Source organism: Miniopterus natalensis, chromosome 5 (assembly GCF_054644295.1).
Source record: "Miniopterus natalensis isolate mMinNat1 chromosome 5, mMinNat1.hap1, whole genome shotgun sequence".
NCBI lineage: Eukaryota > Metazoa > Chordata > Mammalia > Chiroptera > Miniopteridae > Miniopterus > Miniopterus natalensis.
This window is the reverse complement of record NC_142085.1, coordinates 19278515-19300535: the sequence shown is the minus strand read 5'-3', so window position 1 is coordinate 19300535 and position 22021 is coordinate 19278515. Positions and strand designations below refer to the sequence as shown.

Below are 22021 nucleotides of genomic sequence, written 5' to 3'. Positions count from 1 at the left end.
GCTCAGTAAAAGGGTCAAAAGCAATGTCCTCTTAGGAAGTAAAAGTCAAAAAGGACATTAATGGATTTTAGAGGGAAAGAATGTCTTCAATAAAGGAAACCTGTACTGCAGCATTTAAAGAAAATATTTTTATGTATTTTGGACTGATTTTACAAAATATCTTAAGACTTAAAAATTCTTCACTTGGAAACTTCCAGCATCACGGTTTTAGAGTGACTAATGGAGCCTCACTCACTGATGTTTATCATTAATCATGATGTTTACAATAGCGTGCAGGGGGAGGTACATTAAAAGCCTGCTGTTTCAGAACGTCTGTTCAACAGATTATTGGACATCAGCTGGAACTTTTACTTACCATTATTGCTGAGAGGTAATTCTTCATGAATGAACTGGTCATACTACCCTCTTGTAGCTTTGAAAAGCATGTGAACTAATTTTGAGAGATCTACAGTATCTTCTGGCAGGTAGCAGGCAATTCAAAACATACACGATATTTTCTTTAAAGGCTGCATTTTGGTGTACTCTTTATGAGTAATTTAACAGTTAATTACAGACCCAAATAAAATTAAAATTCAACTGCACGTGGTCCCAGTAATTCAAAAGGCCGTCTTCCTATGTAGTATCCACACCCACCTGAGCTCTCACATGCACAGTCCATGCCAAATATGACACACCTCCAGCAAGGAGAGGGTAAGTGCCAATGCCGGAAACTTTAAATGCTAAAAATACATATTTTGGGGTGGAGGGTATACAGTGTAAAAACGTAGCATATGATAAAGATAGCATTTCAAGTAAAATGCAGAAAAAGTATTGAATAAATGGTTTTAAGAAAACTACACCAGAGATGGGGACAGAGGGGCAGTGGTTAATATTCCTATTTTATGCCAAATAAAGTTAAATACAAAAATAGAAACTTAAAATATCAGTAACATTAAATACCAGTAGGAAAGTGGTCAATTCTCAAAGATGGAGAAGTACCCAATAAGTATTTGAAAGATGTTCACTTAAGTGCAAAATGTTTTCGCCTATCAGAGCTAAAAGGGAAAGTTGCTGAACATACAGGAAAATAGTCCCCAGTAATGCGGAAGGAAGGAAGGTAAACTGGTGTAAGCTGTGTGTATGGAGGGGGCTGGGCAGCCGGTACGCATATGTTACAGAACCTTAGTGTACTGCCAGTCCCTTAAAACTCTTACTTTACGTGAGCCCTTCCATCTCCCCCAAATCTCCAATGGGCATATGTTTAACAAACAGGTTTTGTTTAAATGACCTGCGCTGGAACCTAAAATTAAAGGATTTACTTTCTTCTATTTGGTTGGATAGAATTGCCTGGAATTCTCAGTTTACCAAAATAAATGCAGGTGCACCTGTCAAAGTTAGTATCTGAATCATGCGGGTTGGCTCAGTTTCCAGACATAAGCCTAAATCCTCTCCTGTTTCAGTCATTGTCAAGAAATAGCTTTGCAGGAGAGAGTGAGGAAAGAAAGAGCAATAGCAGGGAGAAATTCAAATTTCCCATTTGGACTTTACCACTTTGAAAGTGAGCCCTTCTCGGATTCTAACTAGCTTTTCTCGTTAAGAGTCGCTGCCCCTGGATGTAGGCCCTCGCTACTAAGCCACTGTAGAAATACTTTCTCTTGGCCGACGTGTTTGCTCTCATTCAAGCGACCTCTGCCGTCACCAAGGCTATGAAATCACTGTAGCAGCCACATCTGAAGATCGGGTATAGTTATTAAAACTGGACAAAGATGGAGAGGAAGGAGGGATGTTTCCCAAATTCAATAAAACTACCACAGCCTAGCCAGAGTGGCTCAGCAGCTGAGCATCGACCTCTGATCCAGGAGATCAGGGTTCAATTCCTGGTCAGGGCACATGCCTGGGCTGCAGGCTCAAGGCCCAGTAGGGGGCGTGCAGGAGGCAGCTGATCAATGACTCATCATCGATGTTTCTTTCTCTCTCCATCTCCACTTCCTCTCTCTGAAATCAATAAAGACATAAAAAAAAAGTAAAATAAATAGTGTCATTTTTTAAAAAGAACTACTATAAACTTTTTAAATGACATTGTTCATTTTTTTAATTAATAGAAATAAATGTGCCTTAGCCAATTTCACCGTTTCATACTCCCAGGGCGGTCCTTAAAATTAATGTAGGTTTTCAAATGGGACAGCAGGAATATATATCAATAATAACAGTGATAAAAATGGCTGACACTTATTGATGTGTGCTATGTGCCAGGCACTATTCTAAGCCCATGACGTGTACACATACACTTATGCCAATGTTTAATCCTACTAACATGATGGGGACAAACCCCCATAACAGCCACTATTATCCCCATCCTGCAGGTGAAGAATCTGAGGCATACGGAGACTAAGTAACTGTCTTAAGATCCTCAAACAGCAAGTAATAGAATTAGGAAGCAAAAAGTATAGATATTGTAATTTTGACTTCTTAGGAATTTTCTGACAGGCTACAAATACAAGGGGCTACTGGAGCTGATGAGTAAAATCCTGTTACAACAATGTACAAATGCATCTTGTTTTTCTAGGTATAGTGATAACATGTATCATGAATCTGTTCACTTGGATTTATAGAAGAAAATTTCTTTAAATTTATCTTGAATTAGTAACCTCCTTCCCCCCTGCCGATCCCCACCCTTTTTCCTTACAAATCTCGGAGTTAAAAGTTCAGTTTAGTTTATGGACACACTTCAAATATTATCATCTTCAACCAATGCAGTTTTCCTGGAAAAGCAATAGCTTTGCCTTATTGGGTTACTTTTCCTAATGGCAAAAAGCAACTATTTTAATTAGTTCTGATGTTTTATAGAGAGCAAAGAACTTTGAAAAAAGAGGAGAAGTTTCTGTTTTGGATGTAGCCATATAAATGTCTTCCCAGACGTGGGCTACATCCTGTTCCCAGAATAGGATTGTAGCCCGTGTCTGGGAGGACATGCATATGTCTCTGTGAGTCCATAAATAACTTGACACCCCTAGCTTTAAGGTTTTTCTGGTATTGTACTTTATATTTAAAACAGATTCTGTTCTACAAACAGCTTCTGTTCATTTTTTAAATCAATTTTCCTCAAATCATATTTAGAAAAGACTAGATTTATATAGGAGCCTTAGGGATACACACAGGTGTATGTCATCTCAGTAACATCTTAAAAAAAAAAAAAAAAAAGTTATCAATAAACCAGGATCAAAAACACTTGTTTTGAGGTCCGGTAATTGTCCTCGAACACAATTTTTCCAGTCACTTTCAACTACCAACTGCCCATTGTATTACTTAAAACCAGCATCTCCAAGCAGAGTGAAGAATGCCCTAATCCACCCCTTCGTTTGAACTTGACTTTAGGAGACACACCGTGGTAAATAGTACCCTCCCACGTGGCCACATCCAAACTGAAGCAGTCCCCGCGTGCCTTTGGGACATCCGCACTGTTCATTATCCAAGACTCAGGCCCTGTGCTGTGCGCTGAGGCTCCCATGCAAACACTCACAGGGTGCTTGAGATGAGAGCCGTCTGAAGGAGGCCGGTAAGCTCTGAATGACCCTTCATTCAGAATTACAGGGTCAGCAAATTCTCCAGACTATTCCCAACTTCACAAGCATCCTCTCCAGACATGGCCCTCTCCAGCCTCGGAAGCTTAGGGCAGCGAAACCATTTTCTTTGGAATAGATAAAAATATACCTACGGGTGCGTGCCCGCATTACTCTCCTGAGCCTCTGTGCCGAGGCCCCGCTTGCTTCTATTCTCTCCCCTGGGATCCTGCTGGATACACAGGACCTGTGCCTAGAAAATGCGTCTCCAAAGCAAGATCAGTACCCAGCGGCTTTTACACGCTAAGACTGAGCGCGACAGGAGGGAAGGGGTGAAGTGTAAGCGCTTGTGCGCGCCCGTGACAATTTCACCTGGCACCAGACACGCCTCCTGTCCCACAGGTGTGGCACCTTCTCTCTCCCTCCTGTCCGCTGGCTGCGGGACAAAGCATTTGGGGAGAAAGAGCTGCTGCTGCCACCGTGAGAGGCCCCAGGCGCTGGCGACCCTCTGGGCACCAGGTAAGCAGTTATTCGTTAAAGTAAATAGATTTCAGATCACTGGTTTTAATGCAAGAACAAACGGGGGACACGGAAAGAAGAATACATTTAATTAGGTTTGGAGGAAATGATGTTTTGGGGGTTTCGGTGTTTTTGGTTTCGGTTTTTTTACTCTTCAATTTTGACATGGGGAAAACAAACATTGCGAAATGTAAACGTGGAGAAACAGATAAGACAGGAATCTTTCTAAGCAGAAAAACCTATTGTCTGAAAAAAAATAATTACTAGCATTGGATTGCGGTGCTTTAAAAAAGAAACTTTCTTTCCTCATTAACAAGCATCCACTATTGTACTGCAAATGGTGTATTACTCCACAAACACAAGACCTTCTGTTTTATTTATTTCTAAAAATTAAAAGTTTCCCAGGAGAGAACCGTGGTTTCATTGTCTAGTTAATATGAATAAAATATTTTAGGTGCTTGCTGTGTGCTGACACACACTGCCCTGAAAAAACTTCAGTTTCTAAAAGTTACATGAGCATGATAATTCCCTTCACAAATAGTTCATGTTGAGAAGAGTTTGGCTAAAGGATTTACAAACATTTACCTTCCAATTCTAGAACACATATTAATTATGGGGAATTTATAACTGAGTGCTGAGGATATGATATTCTGATCTTGTAGCTTTCAGAGTTAAATAGTTGTCATCATGACTTTCTAATATAATTCAATAATGTGTAAAAAATACTTTCCGCACCTATGAGAATTTCTGTATTCTGTTTGTGGCCTTTAAAAATTATCCTTTCATTTAATTTAGAAAGAAAGATCCTTATGAAATTCATCACTGTTTACTGAAAGGCTGTTCCCCAATGTTTTTCATGAATGATAGCATCTCTCTGTGTGAACCCCTGGGAGCAATGACCCTGATTTCAATGTCATCAAAACCTCTCACCCCGAGTCATTTGTTTGCGAGCTGAAAGAGCTGCTGAGTCTAGAGAGGTATATTAAAGCCAGATCAAGGCGGGTTTTGAATATTTAGAAGCTAGACAGCTGGGCTTCATTTAGAGATGGTACAAGTGGACAATCAAGTGGGAAACTGAATCACGTAAGTAATCCTGTTTCTTTCTCTTTGCATTAGTCACCAGAAAGCTTAGAGTAAAAAATGGGCTCTCACCTCCTGCAAGTAGCTGATTCTCACTGTTCACCGCCCTTGTGTTCAATAAAGTCACAGGCAACAGCACTGTCTTAGCGAAGTTTGAACCACTGCTCCTAGGGGGAAATAAAGGCAGGGTTAGGGTCCCACGAACCTCTGGTCCTGGCATCTTCATCAGCAGATCAACAAGTAACCTTGTTGTATGTATATTTCTTTTGTTGTTGTTTTTTTAAATGGACTAAAAACTTTAATTAGGAAGTGTTTTTTCAGATAGGATAGAAAAGCAAGACCAAACTATATTTCTGTTTAAAGACACGTGATTTCACATATATAGTTAATTTATGATCATTGAACTCACAGCCAGCAGCATCATAACTCGTGTCAGCTTCTCTAACACACGTATTTTCTCCTTAAGATACATTATAGCCTTTTTGCATTTAGGGCACTAACCAGTACTTAAGGACTATGCTCGAGGTCCATTTATTTTTTATTTTTTATTTTTTTAATTGGTTTTAGAGATAGATAAAAGGAGATGGAGAGAAAGAGAGAAACATTCATCAGTTGCCTCCCACATGCACCCCGACCGGGGATCAAACCCGAAACTGGGGTATGTGCCCTGGCCAGTAATCAAACCCACAACCCTTCAGTGCATGGGATGGCGCCCCAACCAACCGAGTCACGTTGGTCAGGGCATGGGGCCATTTTAAACAGTGAAATCACCAACGAAAAGCAAAAAAAAAAAAAAAAAAAACGCAAAACAACAAAAAACCCTTGGCACTAAATAGACCAACTTTAACTGAAAATGCGGGTTATTGAGAGACCCCAAGTCTTCACTGCTCTGCACATGCCCACAAATGACTGCAAAGTCACTGTCAGAATTGATTGAGGGGGATACAAATACATTCGCAAGCAGGGGACTCTACAGACACGGAACCCACATATGAGGACGATCAGCTCTATGTGTGGGGCTGATCTCTACATGCTTTGCCTGCTGACCTCTCTCTCAACTCCATGTTACTTTGGTACCTCTGTTTCACCCTTGCCCGAGCTTTATTTTAAACTTAATTTTTGTTGATATATTTTCACCTATGTTTATAAGCGGTTGTAGATCCTTTGGGGAACAAACAAAGCAAAAAGAAAAAAAGCTCAGGCTTCCTCCTCTTTGCACTAGCTACTGTGCTGTCAATTAGGATATAAAAGGATCTCTGGACATCACACCTAATAGGAGATACATGGTCAACTTCCCCTTGAAATAATTTTTATTTCCTTTTCTCCCAAAAGGCACTGAATTGGAATAAATTAATGTGTTTAACTAAGAAGTTAAAGTTTTATTCAGAGGTGGCATGAGTGAGTGAAAGTTGAAGCAGATACAGGGGTGAGGAGATGGTGGCTCCACTTCTCCTTTCTTAGTTCAGCCTGAACTCTGGAAACTTGCTCTTGTGGCCCAGACTTTCTCATGTGGCCTTGACCCTTAACTGTCTTCTGACTCCTGTAGAGAATGCCAACAGCCCGGGTGCCCCACTCACTGAACCGGGGCCCACACAGCTTGGTCATCAGAAACATGCCTCTTAAAAGCTCAGACTCACATGAACTCTGTGACAGGGTTTTACAGTGGATTTTTAAAATAAATCACCATCAATCACTCTGAGTATGTATCTCATGGCCACACAGAGATGCCGCATGGGAAATGTGTTGTTCAGGCGTAACCCGCAGCCCAGTAACACCAGGTCCTCGTGTCTAGCTGACTTCTATTTGCCTTCCTAGTGTCTGGCTGCAAAGATTAGGTGCAAAAGCTCGGCTACACGGAACATGGAAAAAAGTATCTTTTTTCTTTAATTTAGTCAAGACCCAATTGGAATGTTAAGGGAAAAGTTTTCTTGGGGGAGGAAGAGCAGAGGAGAGGAGCCCCCAAATCTGGAAAATATCATTGCATCATCATGGACCAGGTTGCATACATTACATGTAGGCGTTGCTGTTGTTGTGCCTTAATTTTATCTGACTGGCACGAGCCTCAGCCTTTGCTCACACAGGATTCTTCAATGCAATCTAGCTGTTTCTCTCCAAATCGTTCCTCATAACCCGATACCTGAGCCACTCGGGTCTTTGTCCCACAGTGTGAAGATTCTTACCCTGAGCTTCATCAACAACTACTTAGGATGTCCCTTGCAATGCGCCAGGCAGGCCCTGTGGTAGGTGCCGGGGAGACAGTGGGGCTCTAAGCAAACATGGGCCCTTCCTTCATGCATCTCACAACCTACTTAAGATAGACTTCAATCAAAGAAAACACCAATAAATGTAAATTCACAACTGTTACTGTATCCTGAAGGAGGAGTTCAGAGTACAATGCATGTGTAAAAGGGAGACTTAACCCAGTACAGATGCATTTTTCCAGGGTTGGGTCATCAATACTTTCTATGTCTGGGTGCTTTCCATGTCGGGGTGCTTTCCCAGTGCTTCCCTATCTTCCCCCTCCTTCGGTCTTCAGACAGAGCAATGATATTCAGAACTACAGCCACAGGACACTGGATATCAGATGGGTTATCTGGTTTCCCCGGATGGGTTAAAAGATTAACAGGCATGTTAAATATATATACCAACAAGTTTCTAATTGCTAGAGCTCTGGAGAAGATGTTGGTGCTAGCCTGCTCTACCAAATTACTGACGCTGGAAAAAATGCTGAAGAGTCATTTTCCTGAATCACTCAAGGTACTATAAATCTAAGAGTTTTATTTCATTTCTTTCTTGTATTAATCTGTGAAAGTGATGTGTGACTGGTGACTGTTTCCCAAAGTTTTGGGTGATAAGACTCTGGGGGCACTTGTTAAACACACAGCTGCTGGAGACTGATTCACTGGGTTGTGGATACGGCCCAGACAGTTACATTCTTGGCAGTCGCTCTAGATGCTTCCCAGGAAAAATGCTGGACTAGATTATTTTTAAGGTCAACTCGAGTTCTCAATGTTTTTAAATGGCACAACGGTGTGGACTGGGTGGCATTGCCGGTAAGAACAGGACCTAGGTACACGACAGAACTGAAGTTTAGGGGTGGTTATAAACTTTTTCTCCTGTTTATGTCAAAATCTTTATTTTTTGAAGTTTTCCAGTGGCATTGTTGGTCATCAAGCCTCTATCTGTTGAAGCCTTCTAAAGGTCTATGAGGGCTTGCTGGTAAAGAGTTCCTGTGGAGGAACTTAGATTAGAAATATTTTCAGCACTCGGGAGAAAAGATATAGAGTCACACTAAAATTGTCTTTGAGGGCTGAGTTTCTTGAGCAAAGAGCTCGACAACAATGGTTTTCCCACGTGCGGCTGCTAATAGCCTAGAAGAGATGGAATGAATCAGAGTTTCTGAAGGTAGAGACCAAGACCCATGCGTTTAACAAACACCGAGGATAATCGGTGTTTGTTACACTAAATCGGTTACACTAAAATTTGTACAGAGACCTGTATGTTTAACAGGCACCTTGGATAACCCTTATCTACACTAAATTTTGAACAAAAACAACCCAAGGAAAGGCCTACTGCCCTCTACTGGGCTGATGAAATGCAGCCGGCTTGCCCTACTGGTTGTGCTCACACGCTGTGCGGTGGGAGGCTGGGCTGATAATGCGGGGTCACGCAGCCGAAGCTCATAAGTGTTCCCGCTTTGAACGCTGGCACTGAGGTGGACACTGGAACGAGATGCCTGGCTGCATTTCTTGGACGACGTGTTTGACTAACGCTTTTACCAGAGAGAACCAAAAAGGTTTCGTTGAGCTTCACAGGGCCATGAAAGATGTTATCATCAAGACAAACGACGGGCCCTTGGATTATAATTATGTTTGCACAGTACTTTAGCACACAGAGAATTTTTTTTTTTCAGCCTCCCAACAATTTCATAAGATTTTTTAAAAATCCTCACCCTAGGATATGTTTTTATTGATTTTTAGAGAGAGTGGAAGGGAGAGAGAGGGGAGAGAGAGAAACACCCATTGGTTGACTCCCGTACCCACCCCTACTGGGGATCGAACCCTCAGCCTAGGTATGTGCCCTGACTGGGAATGTGCCTGCCACCCGTGTACCAGGCAGTGCTCCAACCAACCGAGCCAACCGGCCAGGGCCGTAAGACTTTTATTAACCCATTTTAACATAAATAAGCTGAAGCTCAAAGAAGGTAATACAGCAAGTAAAGTAGAGTCGAATCTTAGTTCCTTTGATTTCATATCTATTGCTTTTCCCACCACAACCTCGCCACCAGGGGCCTAGGTGTAGATGTGGAATTTTTATTCCTCCTACAGTGCTCGGCATGGGACTTTGCCCATAATAATTACTCAATAAACTGTTGTTGATTGGTCACTGGGAGCTTTATACAACAATTACTTATTAATTCCCTATCTGTTCAAATCTTATTTTTAAATTTATATATATATATATATCTTTATTGATTTCAGAGAGAGGAAAGGAGAGGGAGGGAGAGATAGAAACACCCATGATGAGAGAGTCATTGGGGATGGAGCCCTCAACCCGGGCATGTGCCCTGACCGGGAATCAAACCTTGATTGCCTGGATCCTAGGTCGACGCTCAACCCGAGCCACTCCCGGCCGGGCCAAATCTTATTTTTAAAGGCTTCTGAGTTCAGTTTAGTTGACTTGATCTGAGGAGCATGTATAATTTTTAAAAATATCTTTCACACTACCTCATTTGAGCTTCATAAAAACTAATATTACTGCCTCTGACTAGGCAGAAATCTATATTATAATTTGGCAGCTAATGCTACCAAGTCACTTCCCCGCCTCTAAGCACTAGAGTTCAGATTCCATCCAGGTTTTCAGATCCCGAACTGAGCGTTCTTTGAAATGCTTGCCTCTCCTACCCCATTCGAAACAATTAAAGGAATGAGACACGTAGGCACCAATCAATGCCTCCCTTGTGCGATCTCTTTAGCTTGGTGCCCCCGATTTCTCATTTTCTCTTTACCCCAGGATCTCCTCTTCCTACTTCCATTATTTCATTGTTGTGTAATGCTTGCCTTTGGTTCTTCAACAACACTTTCCAAATATCCCTTCAGCTACACTATGTCCTTTAGAGAATAAAAAATATAAAGTGCGCATAACATACAGCCCAGCGAATTTGCACAAAGCGATGATCTGTGTAACCTCCACTCCAAGAAAGAACATGACAGGCTGCTCTTCCCCCACCAACACTCCTTTCCAATCACTACCTTTCCCAGCTCCCCAAAAGTAACCAGTACCCTGGCTTCTAAAGCCGTAATTTAGTTTTGCATGTTTTTAAATATAATATACATTGGATCACAGAAGAAGTATTTTTGTATCTAGCTTCTTTCACTCAACAATTTTGTTATGCAGAGGATGAATAGGCCACAACTGATCTATTTTTCCACTTTCGTTGGACAGATTGTTTCCAGTTTTTATCTATGAGCACTGGCCTAGAGCTCAGCTCTCCTCATTACCACCACAGCTTTCTCTACTCTAGAAGCTCACAGGTAGCATACGAAAATTGTTTCGTAGGACAGACATCTTTGATTCTTAGGAGAGAGAAAAATGCGACAGGCCACAGAGGATTCTAATATTATTATCCAGTATTGTTTAGTCAAAAAGCATTTGATCAGCTGGGTCGGGCTCCATGGATGTACCAATGAGTAAGACACAGTTACAACCCTCAGGGAACGCTTGCAAAGCCTTGCTCCATCAAATTTGATAGCAGGGGAGCGTTAGGGGGGGTGTATTTCACCATCAAGTGCTGTTTAATGGTAATTCAGGGTTGAAGGAGGGGTTACATTTCACAGGTTGTTTTTAGATCGTGTAATAGACTTCAGAAGCAGTCGAGCATCAAAATTACCTGTGGAACTTCTAAAAGATGTATGAGCCCTAAACCCACCCGAGAGATTCTGATTCATTCAATAATATGTATTGCTGACCTACGTGCCCAGCACCCATCCAGTAAGCCTATTGATTTAGTATCTCACAGTTTTACTGTAAAACACTCAATTTAGGGCGAGTTTTCTTAGGTTTTCGTGGACCTTTTGCCAGTTTTCATGTTCACTGATGAAACAACCAGAGAAGTTTGTATGTGTGTATGTTGTGTGTATATGTGTAACTCCCCCCCGGTGGCCATGATTCTGCGGTAGAACAGGAGGTGAGAAGGGGAACATGCGACTGAAACAGCTGATGCCGTCGGCTTGTCTCTCTGGGTTTCTGGCTCAGGTGTACGGAGCGGTGATGAACATAAACCGGGGGAATCCCTTTCAAAAGGAAGTGGTGTTGGATTCGTGGCCAGACTTCAAAGCTGTTATCACTCGGCGGCAGAAAGAGGTACAGTTTTGAAAGGCAAAAAAGTAAGAGTTGGCATCAACCAGAAGGAAAAGATTACGTAAAGGGGATAATATAGCCATCACAGCCATATACTTTAGCGTACAATGCTACGTATTTCATCATTAGCTTCTCATTTGACGGTCTTTGGAGTATCGGGCATATGGAAAATCTCTAGTGTAAATGTGTTCAATAAGCTGTGTCTTTAGTGTTTCACAATCTCTGGAAGCATGCAGCACACACACTTGGATATACCAGTGTTTCGACTGGATTAGTGATTCCTTAGACTTCGGTCATGAGCGAGAATATGGAAGAACATTGAAAAAGACAGCACCGGCTCTGTTCTGCCTCTGAGACCAAAGAGGGGCTCAAGCAATCAAAAATGTGCCGCCCCGACCACAGCAGGAAGGTTCTGAGAGTTCTAGTTAATTCCTATCGGTGGGGCCCCTGAGTTACACCCTTTCTATTTTTACAAATAAACTAAAAACCCTGAAAATATGTGAAATACATGTCGTGAAACCTCCCTAATACTAGAAGACATAATCAAGCGAAGGCTCCGAACGTCTGCTTTCCCTCCCTGCAGTGAATTAGCCACGTTGCCACTCAGCCACTGTTTACAGGTGACTAATTTTGCTAATGGAAATCACCTAGACGTGCACAGCTAATGGTATCTGCTCGATCTAGGATTTCAGTTACTAGAGGGTGTGTTTCTAGGATGTGTCTTCTGACCTAGGCTGAGACAGATAACCTGGACCATTACACGAACGCCTATGCCGTGTTCAACAAGGACGTCGCAGCTTACCGGCGGCTGCTGGAGGAGCGTGATGTTATCAACTGGGACCAGGTTTTTCAAATACAAGGTGAGGTCAAGTTCAAGACACTAGGTCATTATTAAACCCTTGTTGTATCTATCAGATAGAGAGATATACCATATTTCATATACATGGTATATATACACACACATGCACAAATACATATCCATACATTTTATGTACTTACAATTCATGTGTTACAGTTTTGTAAGAACACTTGTTTTGACTCCTAATGAGGCTTGGCTTTGGGGTAGGTAGAAGCCATTTAAATGGGGCTGCTTTTAAGTGATTTTTTACTGTTACTGTAATAAGGATATCAATGACTATCGGCATAGTTTTCCTTATTGCTCTTAACCCTCTGCTATAACTTTAAAATAACCCTAATTTACATCTAAGCCAGCAGGTAAGCTTTTCTTTCTGAAGCAGATAATTCTGCAAAGAGATAATCAGCTGATCCGCATATATATCCTGACATGACTTTACAAAGAAAGAATATGTGTGAGCTCCAAGGAGAACACTGCATGGCCCCCATTGCTAGTGCAGGAACTGCAGGCCAAGTCTGAAGCAGATTAAAAATTTCTGATAGTTCAGGTGAACAGTTTCAGCTTCAGAGTATCACTTTTTCAATTTTTCATGTTTCGGGGTTAATACAGGCAATGAAGTTAGTTTGTAACTGTTCCAGTGAAATGAGTTCCTTGACCCTTTGACGTGAAGGCAGGAATCCTCATGTTAGAAATATAAAGTTCGATCATTTTTTTCAGCCACAAACAACTGAAGCCCTCTCATAAGGAAAACCTTTTGTCCATCTACAAACAATGACCAACGCATACTCACTCCCTAAGGACTTGAGATGTTGTATAAAATCGATTGCAAATGCTCAGAAAGACCTTAAGGAGGACATTCTAAACCATCCCTCACCTTCACGCATTCACCCCGTTACGCTGGTTAGAAGGCAGGCATGGCTCTAACACTTGTTTAGTCAATTCAGAATAATGTTCTCACCAGTATTACCTTAATGTGGAAATGAATATAACTCTCCCGTGATGTGAAAAATCATGGCAGTAACTGGATGGGTACTGGTGCTATAGGCCTACTATCTTAAAATCACCTGAATCCATCATTACTCAGAGAACATCCCCGTAACTGCCAATATTCTTTTCCCAAAAAGCTAAGCTGAAAGCCATGAGTCAGTTACAGTCAGTTAGATGGACTCATTCCGCCTTCCTAAAGGTTCGGTGAGGACAGATGCTAATCACTAGCACCTGACTTAGCTGAAGTGGCCAAGGCCCCTCACTGAGCATGTTAAGTCAGTGCAAGCCCTGCCTGTGGCTTCTGACATGGTCTCCTGGCCACAGGCTTCTGTGGCAATAACTATAGTCTGCTTGGAATATTGAAGAGCTTCTGAAAGGTCATCAGTATCTTTACTCTCTTAATTAGAGCACCTAAAAAGGTGCTGTTTTCATAACATTCCCAAGTCCTATCCAAAAGCCTACCTATTGCCATATGTATTGCAGCCTTGCCACAGTGCAGGCTCTAGTCGGAGCCACAAGTTGGCTGCCTGGAGAGACCGAGCGTTCGGTAGTGGAGCTACTTCGGTGCCGGGTGTCCAGAGCCACAGCACAGCCTGCACAGAGATGCCTTTTCATTTTTCACCTAAGAGCCATCCGTAAACAATATTAAATCAGCATTAATCCACTAACCTACTCCGGGGAGCCAAACTCCTTGTGATTGCCATGCGAGAGCAAGAAATGAAAAAGTACACAACCACCCAGACAGGCCAGGCTCTTCGGCTCACTGTTAGTTGCATGGATGAGACAGAGCTTGTCTACATAGCACTAACCTGAAAGCCTCAGAAGCCTGCCCACTGGTAACTGTGGTGCAACAAATGCCCTGAATCTGGCCTATCCAATTAGCAACTCCTCCCCTTCTACAGAGGTAGGGAGTGGGAGCTCCTTTCTTCTGGGAGAAAGGAGACAATCACTTGTTAAAAGTGGTAACATATACAGTGGACTGAAAAGCATGCTCAGCAACACTGTGGAGAGGTAATCAGCAAAATCCAGGCCATGGAAATGCTACCCAGCAAACAACTGGATTCTTTAACAAATATATCGAATTTTTAAAAGGGGAGGTGGGAATTAAAAGAAAACCTGTAGGTCAAGGCCAAAAAAAAAAAAAAGGGTAAATTCAAACTCCAGTGTTTAAGGGAGCACACTTGGATAATAAAACTATTAAAAAAACAAGGAAGTGATTATCATAAAAATGATAGCAGTTGTTTTTAGAGGCAAGGGAGGAATTGTGACTGGGAGGGTGGTAAATAGAAGGTGGCTAATAAATTTTATTTTGAGGCTTTAGTAGTACGTAGTTAAAATATATAATTGATTAAGCTATGCATTTGTTTTATGCAGATTTCCATATGTTATAATTTTAAAAGTGTTTTTTAAATATATATTTTTTAATTGATTTCAGAGAGAGAAGAAGGGGGAGAGAGAGAAACATCAATGAAGAGAGAGTCATTGATCGGCTGTCTCCGGCAGCCCCCTGCTGGGGGGTCAAGCCTGCAACTCAGATGTGTGCCCTGACTAGGAATCGAACCACAACCTCCTGGTCAATGCTCAACTGCTGAGCCACGCTAGCCGGGCAAAAGTTTTTATTAAAGAATTGTTAATCCCTTAAATTTTTGTTTATTGATGTTAGAGAGAGGGGAAAGGGAGAGAGAAAAAGAGGAGCATCAATTTGTTACCTTCATTGGTTAATTCTTATATGTGCCCTGATTGGGGATTGAGCCCACAACCTTGATGTATCCGAATGACACTCTAACCAACTGAGCTACCCGGCCAGGACTCATCTGACTTTTAGAAATAATTGGTTCAGTCTAACTTAGGAGAAAGAAATTCTGTTTGAACTACCATGTCTACCTTTGGTTAGCACTACCTGTTTTTCCCCCATAGATAGTATTTTGAATTACTTAGAACTAATTCAGTGTTATACCACGGATGCTAGCCACAGCTTCTACAATTTTAATAGCATTAACCTGAAGACCTACTTATCTTTTCTTGGACTTAACTCTCTGAGAGAGGGGCCGAGGCTAAGATATCGGACTGAGTTCAACAGGACTCCCCAGTCACATGTTCTCCAAGACAAAGTGACTTACTGGGAGGAGGTAATAAGCCGTCAGACAGGGAAGGAAGCAGGAAGGTCCATTTCCAGAGGATCGCATCCGTCAGGACCCAGACTTGAGGGGACAGAGCAGATGGGGATCTGGAGACGCGGAGCAAGCCAGGTCTGCGTAAACAGCAGCTCATCTGCGCGCGGCGAGCTCTGCTGGAACAGACCAGACCGTTCCCCTGCCCCACGGGGAAGCGGCGCCCAGGACAGCGCTTGACGTACACGCACTGAACAGAGTTACAGATAACAGAGAGCAGCTATGACACATGAGTGGGAGCAGGGTCAGTTAAGCTCAGGAGAAATCTCACCAACACTGAGTTTATGCCTGGATATTTCTGCAATGAGCACAGAGCCAAGAAGCTGGAAGAGAGCCCTTACAGACAGACAGAATTCCATGCCGGATAAATATAAGCTCCTTTACACTCCCAGCTGTACGGCTGATTACAGACTTTTAGAGCCATAAAATATCTCTTATCTAATCAGTCTGAGAAGTCAGAAAAAAATAAAAATTCCCACAAGAAATTCTAAATCCCTAAGGGAGATCCCATCAGAAAATTCCATAGACGATCATGATCACCACGGTCGTGATGGGAACTTGAAAACCCCGCAAAGAATTTGAAAATCAGATAGGGAGTAGTTATAATGATTCATATATAAACACACAGTGGTTAGGATAATACACGGTGGCAAACTGGTGGTATTAATGATAATAGGCTTAAAAAATACTGCAACAAATTTCCTTTTTGCGTTTTCAGATGAAACTCCCACATTTTTTCGTTGTCTTTCCATATACAGGGCTGCAGAGTGAGTTATATGACATTTCCAGAGCTGTCGCCACCTCGAAGCAGGTGGATGTGAAGCTAACTTCCTTCAAGGCGGTTCGACTTTCTCCTGGTTCAGCTCTGCCAGACACCAGTTTCCTGTATGTAAACCAAGTTTCTGTGTTTGGGATGGGGCTTCCTGCTATAGAAATACCAAGAGTGGCATCTGGAGTACTTAGTATCGTTAAGGAATATTTAGGTACCTTGATTTGGGGCTAGGGAGTCTAAATTTGAGTCTAGTGTGTGTGTGGGTGTTTACTCTCTTTCTTTGCTCAAAATACCCTGCAAAATCAAATCAGTGTCTTTGTCCATAGTAATAACTGAACTCAGGAGTCCTGTATTTTCACATTATGCGCAGAAAAAAATCACTCCTTGGCATCCTCCTTCCCAGGTAATTCTAAATAACCTGTGCTGTCTGAGCCCAAGGCTGTTGCTGTTTTGTTGTTTCAGGGATGAGGGTGTGTAACTGGCCCATGCGGAGCTCTGACAGGCCAGGCACTAGATGTTCTCAATATATTAACACCTGGATCCTTTCTACAGCCCTACAAAGCCATATAATTACCATCCCCTTTCAGAACAAAGGAGCACACAGGAGTAAACTGTAGAGCCAGGAAATAAATCCCACAAAGTCTTGATTCCAGAATCCAATCCTTCAAAACACCTGCTGGTTCATATCTGCATTATTATTTTCTTCTTACTTTGGGGGTCCCTGTTCTGTTATTTACTAGTTACCTTCCTTTCTGCTTAATCTCTCTGAGCCTCAATCAATTTCTTCTTCTTGGAGATTAATCTATAACATCTTCCTTACCTGTTTTTCATAAGCAAATAGACCATGATACTTGAAAAGTACCCACCTCGGTGAATGCTAGTTTTTTTCACTTCTATGGAATATGTTAAAGGAATTATTGGACAGAACAAGACTAAACCTAAGGAAGAATGGACACTTTCAGTGCCATAAAGCAACTGAACTTTTTTTTTTTCAATTATGAAGATTTTCAAACACAGACAAAAGGTTGAGAGTATAATGAACCTTCCCGTCAATATATGGGTTACTTAGTTTCATCCATAACCCTATCTACCGTTTCCACCCCCTGGATTATTCTGAAGGAAATTTATCATTATTCTTAAACATTCTAATATATATTTCCAAAAGATAACGATGCTTTCCCTCATTGGTGTGGCTCAGTTGGACAGAGTGTTGTTCCGCACACCAAAAGGTTGCAGGTTCCATTCCTGGTCAGGGTGCATTTGGGCAGCAACCAACTGATCTTTCTCTCTTTCTCTCCCCGCCCCTTCTCTCCTTCCCCTCTCTCTCTAAAAATCAGTAACATATCTTCAGGTAAGAATTAAAAAAAAAAAAACAAAGATAAAGAACCTTAAAAATTTACTAATATCACTTCTGTGGCAGGGGTCCCTGAGACCATCCACAGGCTCAGTTACTGGCTAGGCAGACTCACAGACTCAATATACACAGTCATGGCTGTGATTTATTACAATGAAAGGATACAAATAAAAATCAACAGGGGAAAAACGTGCATTGGCAAAACCCAGAGGAAACCAGGCACCAGCTCCCCAGAGTCCTCTCCCATGGAGTCACACAGGACACCCTTAATTTCCCCAGCAATGAGCTGTGACAACAGGCGTTAGGATTTTTATTGCAGGCACCCTCTACCTAGCATATACCAGCTTTCTAGCCTCCCAGAAGGAAAGCAGGTGCTCAGCATAAGGCACATTGACTGTGCAAACAGTCAGGCAGAGTGAGCCACTCATATCGGTTCTAGGAATGGAAGGGCCCTCCAGAAGTTCAAGTTGCCAGACACCAGTCAAGGGCCAACCTGGCAACATATCTTCATAAAGACAGTGGCCGCAAGCCTGCTGTCTTAACTCTTTTCTGCATAACACCTTAAATTTTGTTAATATTTCCTTAAAGTAAAATAACCAGTTAGTAGTCACATTTCCTAAATTATCATATTTTAGAAGTCTATTTGCTTTGAATAAGCATCTAAATAAGGTTCACACATTGCAATTGGTTAATATCTCTCTCAAGTTTCTTTTGACATATAGGTTCCCCTTTCGTCATTTATAGTCCTTACACTACTTTTTTGTTAAAGAAACCAGGCTATTTGTCCTTCAGAGTTTTCCACAATCTATTTACTGTCATATCCCCGAGATGTTATTTAAAAATGTCCTCTGTCCCCAGTCAGGCCTTTTAAAATCAGTTTTTGACGTGAACTGCTCCCTTCTGCATAGGAAGTTAGGCAATTTTTCTTTAACAAAGTCATTACCCAAATGTGCACACTCTCTGTTTTGGGTGCCCTGCCCTTTAATACAAGGTCATAGTCTCTAGGTAACCACTGAAATACTTGGCTTGCCTCAGCAATGTTTTCATTTGCACTGAAATTTCTGCCTGAGGCTCCTTTGCCTTGTTTAAAGTTCACTTTCGAAAATTAAATTAAAAATTCTATTAAGCCAATTATTGCTTGCATTTATTTTTTTTTTTTTACCCCTGCTTAGTGGTTAGGTAATTTTCCCAGGGCCAGAGCCTACAGGATGCCTGGGATGTGAGCTAACGCTGCAGAACCACTAATGAAAAGAAAACACAAGCCTGTGTGTTATAAAAATCATAGCTAGAATGACATTACCAGTCTCTTCAAGAACTGAAGCAAATTCTGAAGCCCAGCCAGCCCCATAGGCTTTCCACCAAAGAACCACCTTGGCTCTTGGAAATTGCTCCAATTCTTATCTTTTTATCTTAATGCCGTGGGATGTTAGACCTTTTTCCAAACCTCTTAGGGGAAGGTCTGGAAGAACTAGCATTTTTCAGCATCGACATATGCCTGGAATGTTAGCACTCTGTATTTATTTTCTGAGCATGGACGCATAAAGATAGAAGTTCTCTCCTAAAATATCTTTTTTTTTTTAAACCAAGAAGATTAGGGGCCCAAGAATCTGGTCTTTCCAAGGCTCCAGAGGAGGTGTCCCTAAAATCAGGGCTTAGCAGTCTGAGAATTGCTTCACTTGCCTTAATTTGTGCTGAGGACAACAAGAAATGGCCATAAAATTAGAAGGGAAATGCTTACGTTTGAAATAATGAGTATCCATCCTGTCCTAATCAGAAATGAAATCCTGAAAGACGTTTGTAAAGGGGGTGGGGGGGGATCTAAAATTCATCGGCAACGTCTTCCTATGTTAGGCCCTATCTCTGGGATGGTGTCTCCGTTTAAATCAGTCTAAAAAGCGCCCTGGCCCGTGCGGCCCAGTGGTTAGCGTGCTGCCCTGCGCAGGGAAGGGACGCGGGTTCATTCCCGGTCAAGGGCGCGCACCTGGGCTGCAGGTGGGCTCGCCGGCCGCCGCCGGTCGGGCACCTGCGGGAGGCAACCAGTCCGGTCGTTTCTCTCTCCCTCCCTCTCCCCCCCCCCCACTTCCACTCTCTCTAAATCAATGGAAAATATATATATATCCTTGGGTGAGAATTGTTAAAAATAATCACCACGGAAGCCCCGTGACCCCGCCGCCCTCTCCGCTCCCGCAGGGCCCGCGCCGCCCTGCGCCTCACCCGCCTGCGCGCGGCCGACGCCGAGCTGCTGGACCGCACGTGGTCGCGCGGCGGGAACGCGCGGTGCCGCCGCTACCTCGCGCGCCTGCTCGCCTGCTTCCCCAGCGTGTGCGTCCGCGACGGGCGCGGCCGCGCGGTGTCCTGGGCGCTCACCGACCAGTTCGCCACCATGTGCCACAGCTACACCCTGCCCGAGCACCGCCGGCGGGGCTACAGCCGGCTGGTGGCGCTGGCGCTGGCCGCCGAGCTGCAGGGCCGCGGCTTCCCCGCGCAGGGCAACGTGCTGGCCGCCAACGCCGCCTCCATCGGCCTGCTGCGGAGCCTGGGCGCCGCCGAGTTCCTGCCCTGCGGCTTCCACAGGCTCATCCTCACCCCCGCCGCCCTCTCCGGCCTCGGCCCCGCTTCCCTCTAGCCCGGGGGCGCGGCAGGAGTTCTCTTCCTTTCCCTGAAGACGCACGAGCTCCTCGCCAGTGACGAGAAAGTGGACGCCGGGACCGGACAGCGCTGGCTGATGAAAGGACCCCACCCCATCCCCCCCACCCCCCCCACCCCACCCTTCCATCCCACCCATTCCCCACCCCCCACCCCCCATCCCCCCACCCCCCACCCCATCCTTCCATCCCACCCATTCCCCACCCCCCACCCTCCCATCCCCATCCCCCCACCCCCCACCCTCCCACCCCCCCATCCCCCCACCCCCCCATCCCCCCACCCCCCATCCCCCCACCCCACCCCCCCCCGCCCAGGTCCCCACAGTGGGTAACCGGAGTCAGGGGTCGCGGAGGCTGAGGCGCAGGGAAGGGCCCTCCTTTGGGACCCGCAGCAGGGGAAGGGTCTGAAGCCAGCAGGTCCCAGCCTAGCAGCAGAAGTGACGGCCTGAGAGCGTGGATTTAACACATGACTTACGCTTTCTCATGGCTGCTCGGGCTTCCCCTCTGTCTTATCAGGGACCCGGTCAGGTCCCTGCTGCCCTAAACAATGTTGTTACCCTGTGCCCACACCGCTCTGTCTCCCCAAACTCAGCTCCTACCGCCCCTGACCCCGGTTCTCTGTAGGCCGTCATGTTGTTTGCGTTCATTCCTGGCCCTTCACCTCTGCCTGTGACTCTCGCCTAGAGGTCTTCCCTTGGGAATGTTTGACTGCAGCGGGTCTCACGTTTTGGTGCCCTTGAGAGTCACCTGCAGGGCTGGTTGCAACACAGGTGGCTGAGCCCCCCCCCAGCCACCCCGCCCCCACCAGTCCTTCACTCAGGAAGGCTGGGGGAGGGCCTGAGAATTTGCATTTCTAACTGATTCCCGCTGCTGAGTTGCCTTGGATGGAGAATGCCAGAAATAGGTGATGTCAGCACAGGACGGGACCTCACCTACCACCCATTCCAGCCTCCTGGTCTCTAGTTTGCTTTCTCGTAAGAAACTAAGATGCACAGATAGACGTGAATGTGGATATGCAGATGCACACATACACACACAAGTGTATTTCTTTCCTATTTTCTACATGTATGTAAACTCAATTTAAATAAGATCATAAATTTTAATGCTCTTACTGCATATGAAGAATCTGAGGACCAAGGAAAGTAAATGACTTCAAGATTACACAGATAACCAGGGACAGAGGCTGAGCCAGAATGGTGTCATTTTGATTTCAATCTTTTTTTTTCTTCTTCACTAAATCGTGTATCTTTTTTGTAAAGGAAATTTAAATGCTTAAATAATTAAATCAATACATTCACTGGTCTTTTATCTTTGTTTTTTTTTAATTTGGGTTCCAGTCGTTTGTGTATCTGTATCTTTCGAAGACAGGAACAGCGCAGGCCGTGTTCTCCCAGCTGAGCTGCAGTAAAGGCAGCCCAGCACAGTGGCTGAGTTCCTCTGGTCTGCAGAACGCTGACTTACGCCATGTGGAAAATGCTGGTTTCTCATCCCACAGAGGTTCACAAAATCCCACCCACAAACATAAGGTGAAATCAAAATGTGAGGTGTTTGTTCTGAGAAAAGTAAACAAACTGGCTGAAGGAGAGAATCGTTTGAATATCATGTTAATAAAAATAAGGCCTTGGGAGTGAACATAGCTTAGGTCATCCTGAGTCACTGGTTACCTGGAAACCTCTCCTGGGTGCCAGAGGGAAGAGCACCAAGCAACCACGTCCAGAAAGCTCTTGGGAGACCATGG

The 22021-nt window shown here is 43.7% G+C and overlaps 1 protein-coding gene across 1 annotated transcript; it reads left to right on the top strand.

The window, feature by feature from the left end:
- The first annotated feature begins 7817 nt into the window (after positions 1–7817).
- Positions 7818–20264, top strand: GLYATL3 (glycine-N-acyltransferase like 3). Its single transcript, XM_087817243.1, has 5 exons — positions 7818–7895; positions 11394–11501; positions 12232–12358; positions 16271–16397; positions 19829–20264. Exons 1-5 carry the CDS (start codon positions 7818–7820, stop codon positions 20262–20264), a joined length of 876 nt encoding a protein of 291 aa, XP_087673369.1.
- The last annotated feature ends 1757 nt before the right edge of the window (positions 20265–22021 follow it).

Bases quoted from the DNA above. Each gene is read 5' to 3' on its own strand.
- GLYATL3 (XM_087817243.1), top strand. From the start codon at position 7,818: ATGTTGGTGCTAGCCTGCTCTACCAAATTACTGACGCTGGAAAAAATG. The intron at 7,896-11,393 runs GTACTATAAATC...TTTCTGGCTCAG, and splicing joins ATTTTCCTGAATCACTCAAG to GTGTACGGAGCGGTGATGAA. The intron at 11,502-12,231 runs GTACAGTTTTGA...CTTCTGACCTAG, and splicing joins TCACTCGGCGGCAGAAAGAG to GCTGAGACAGATAACCTGGA.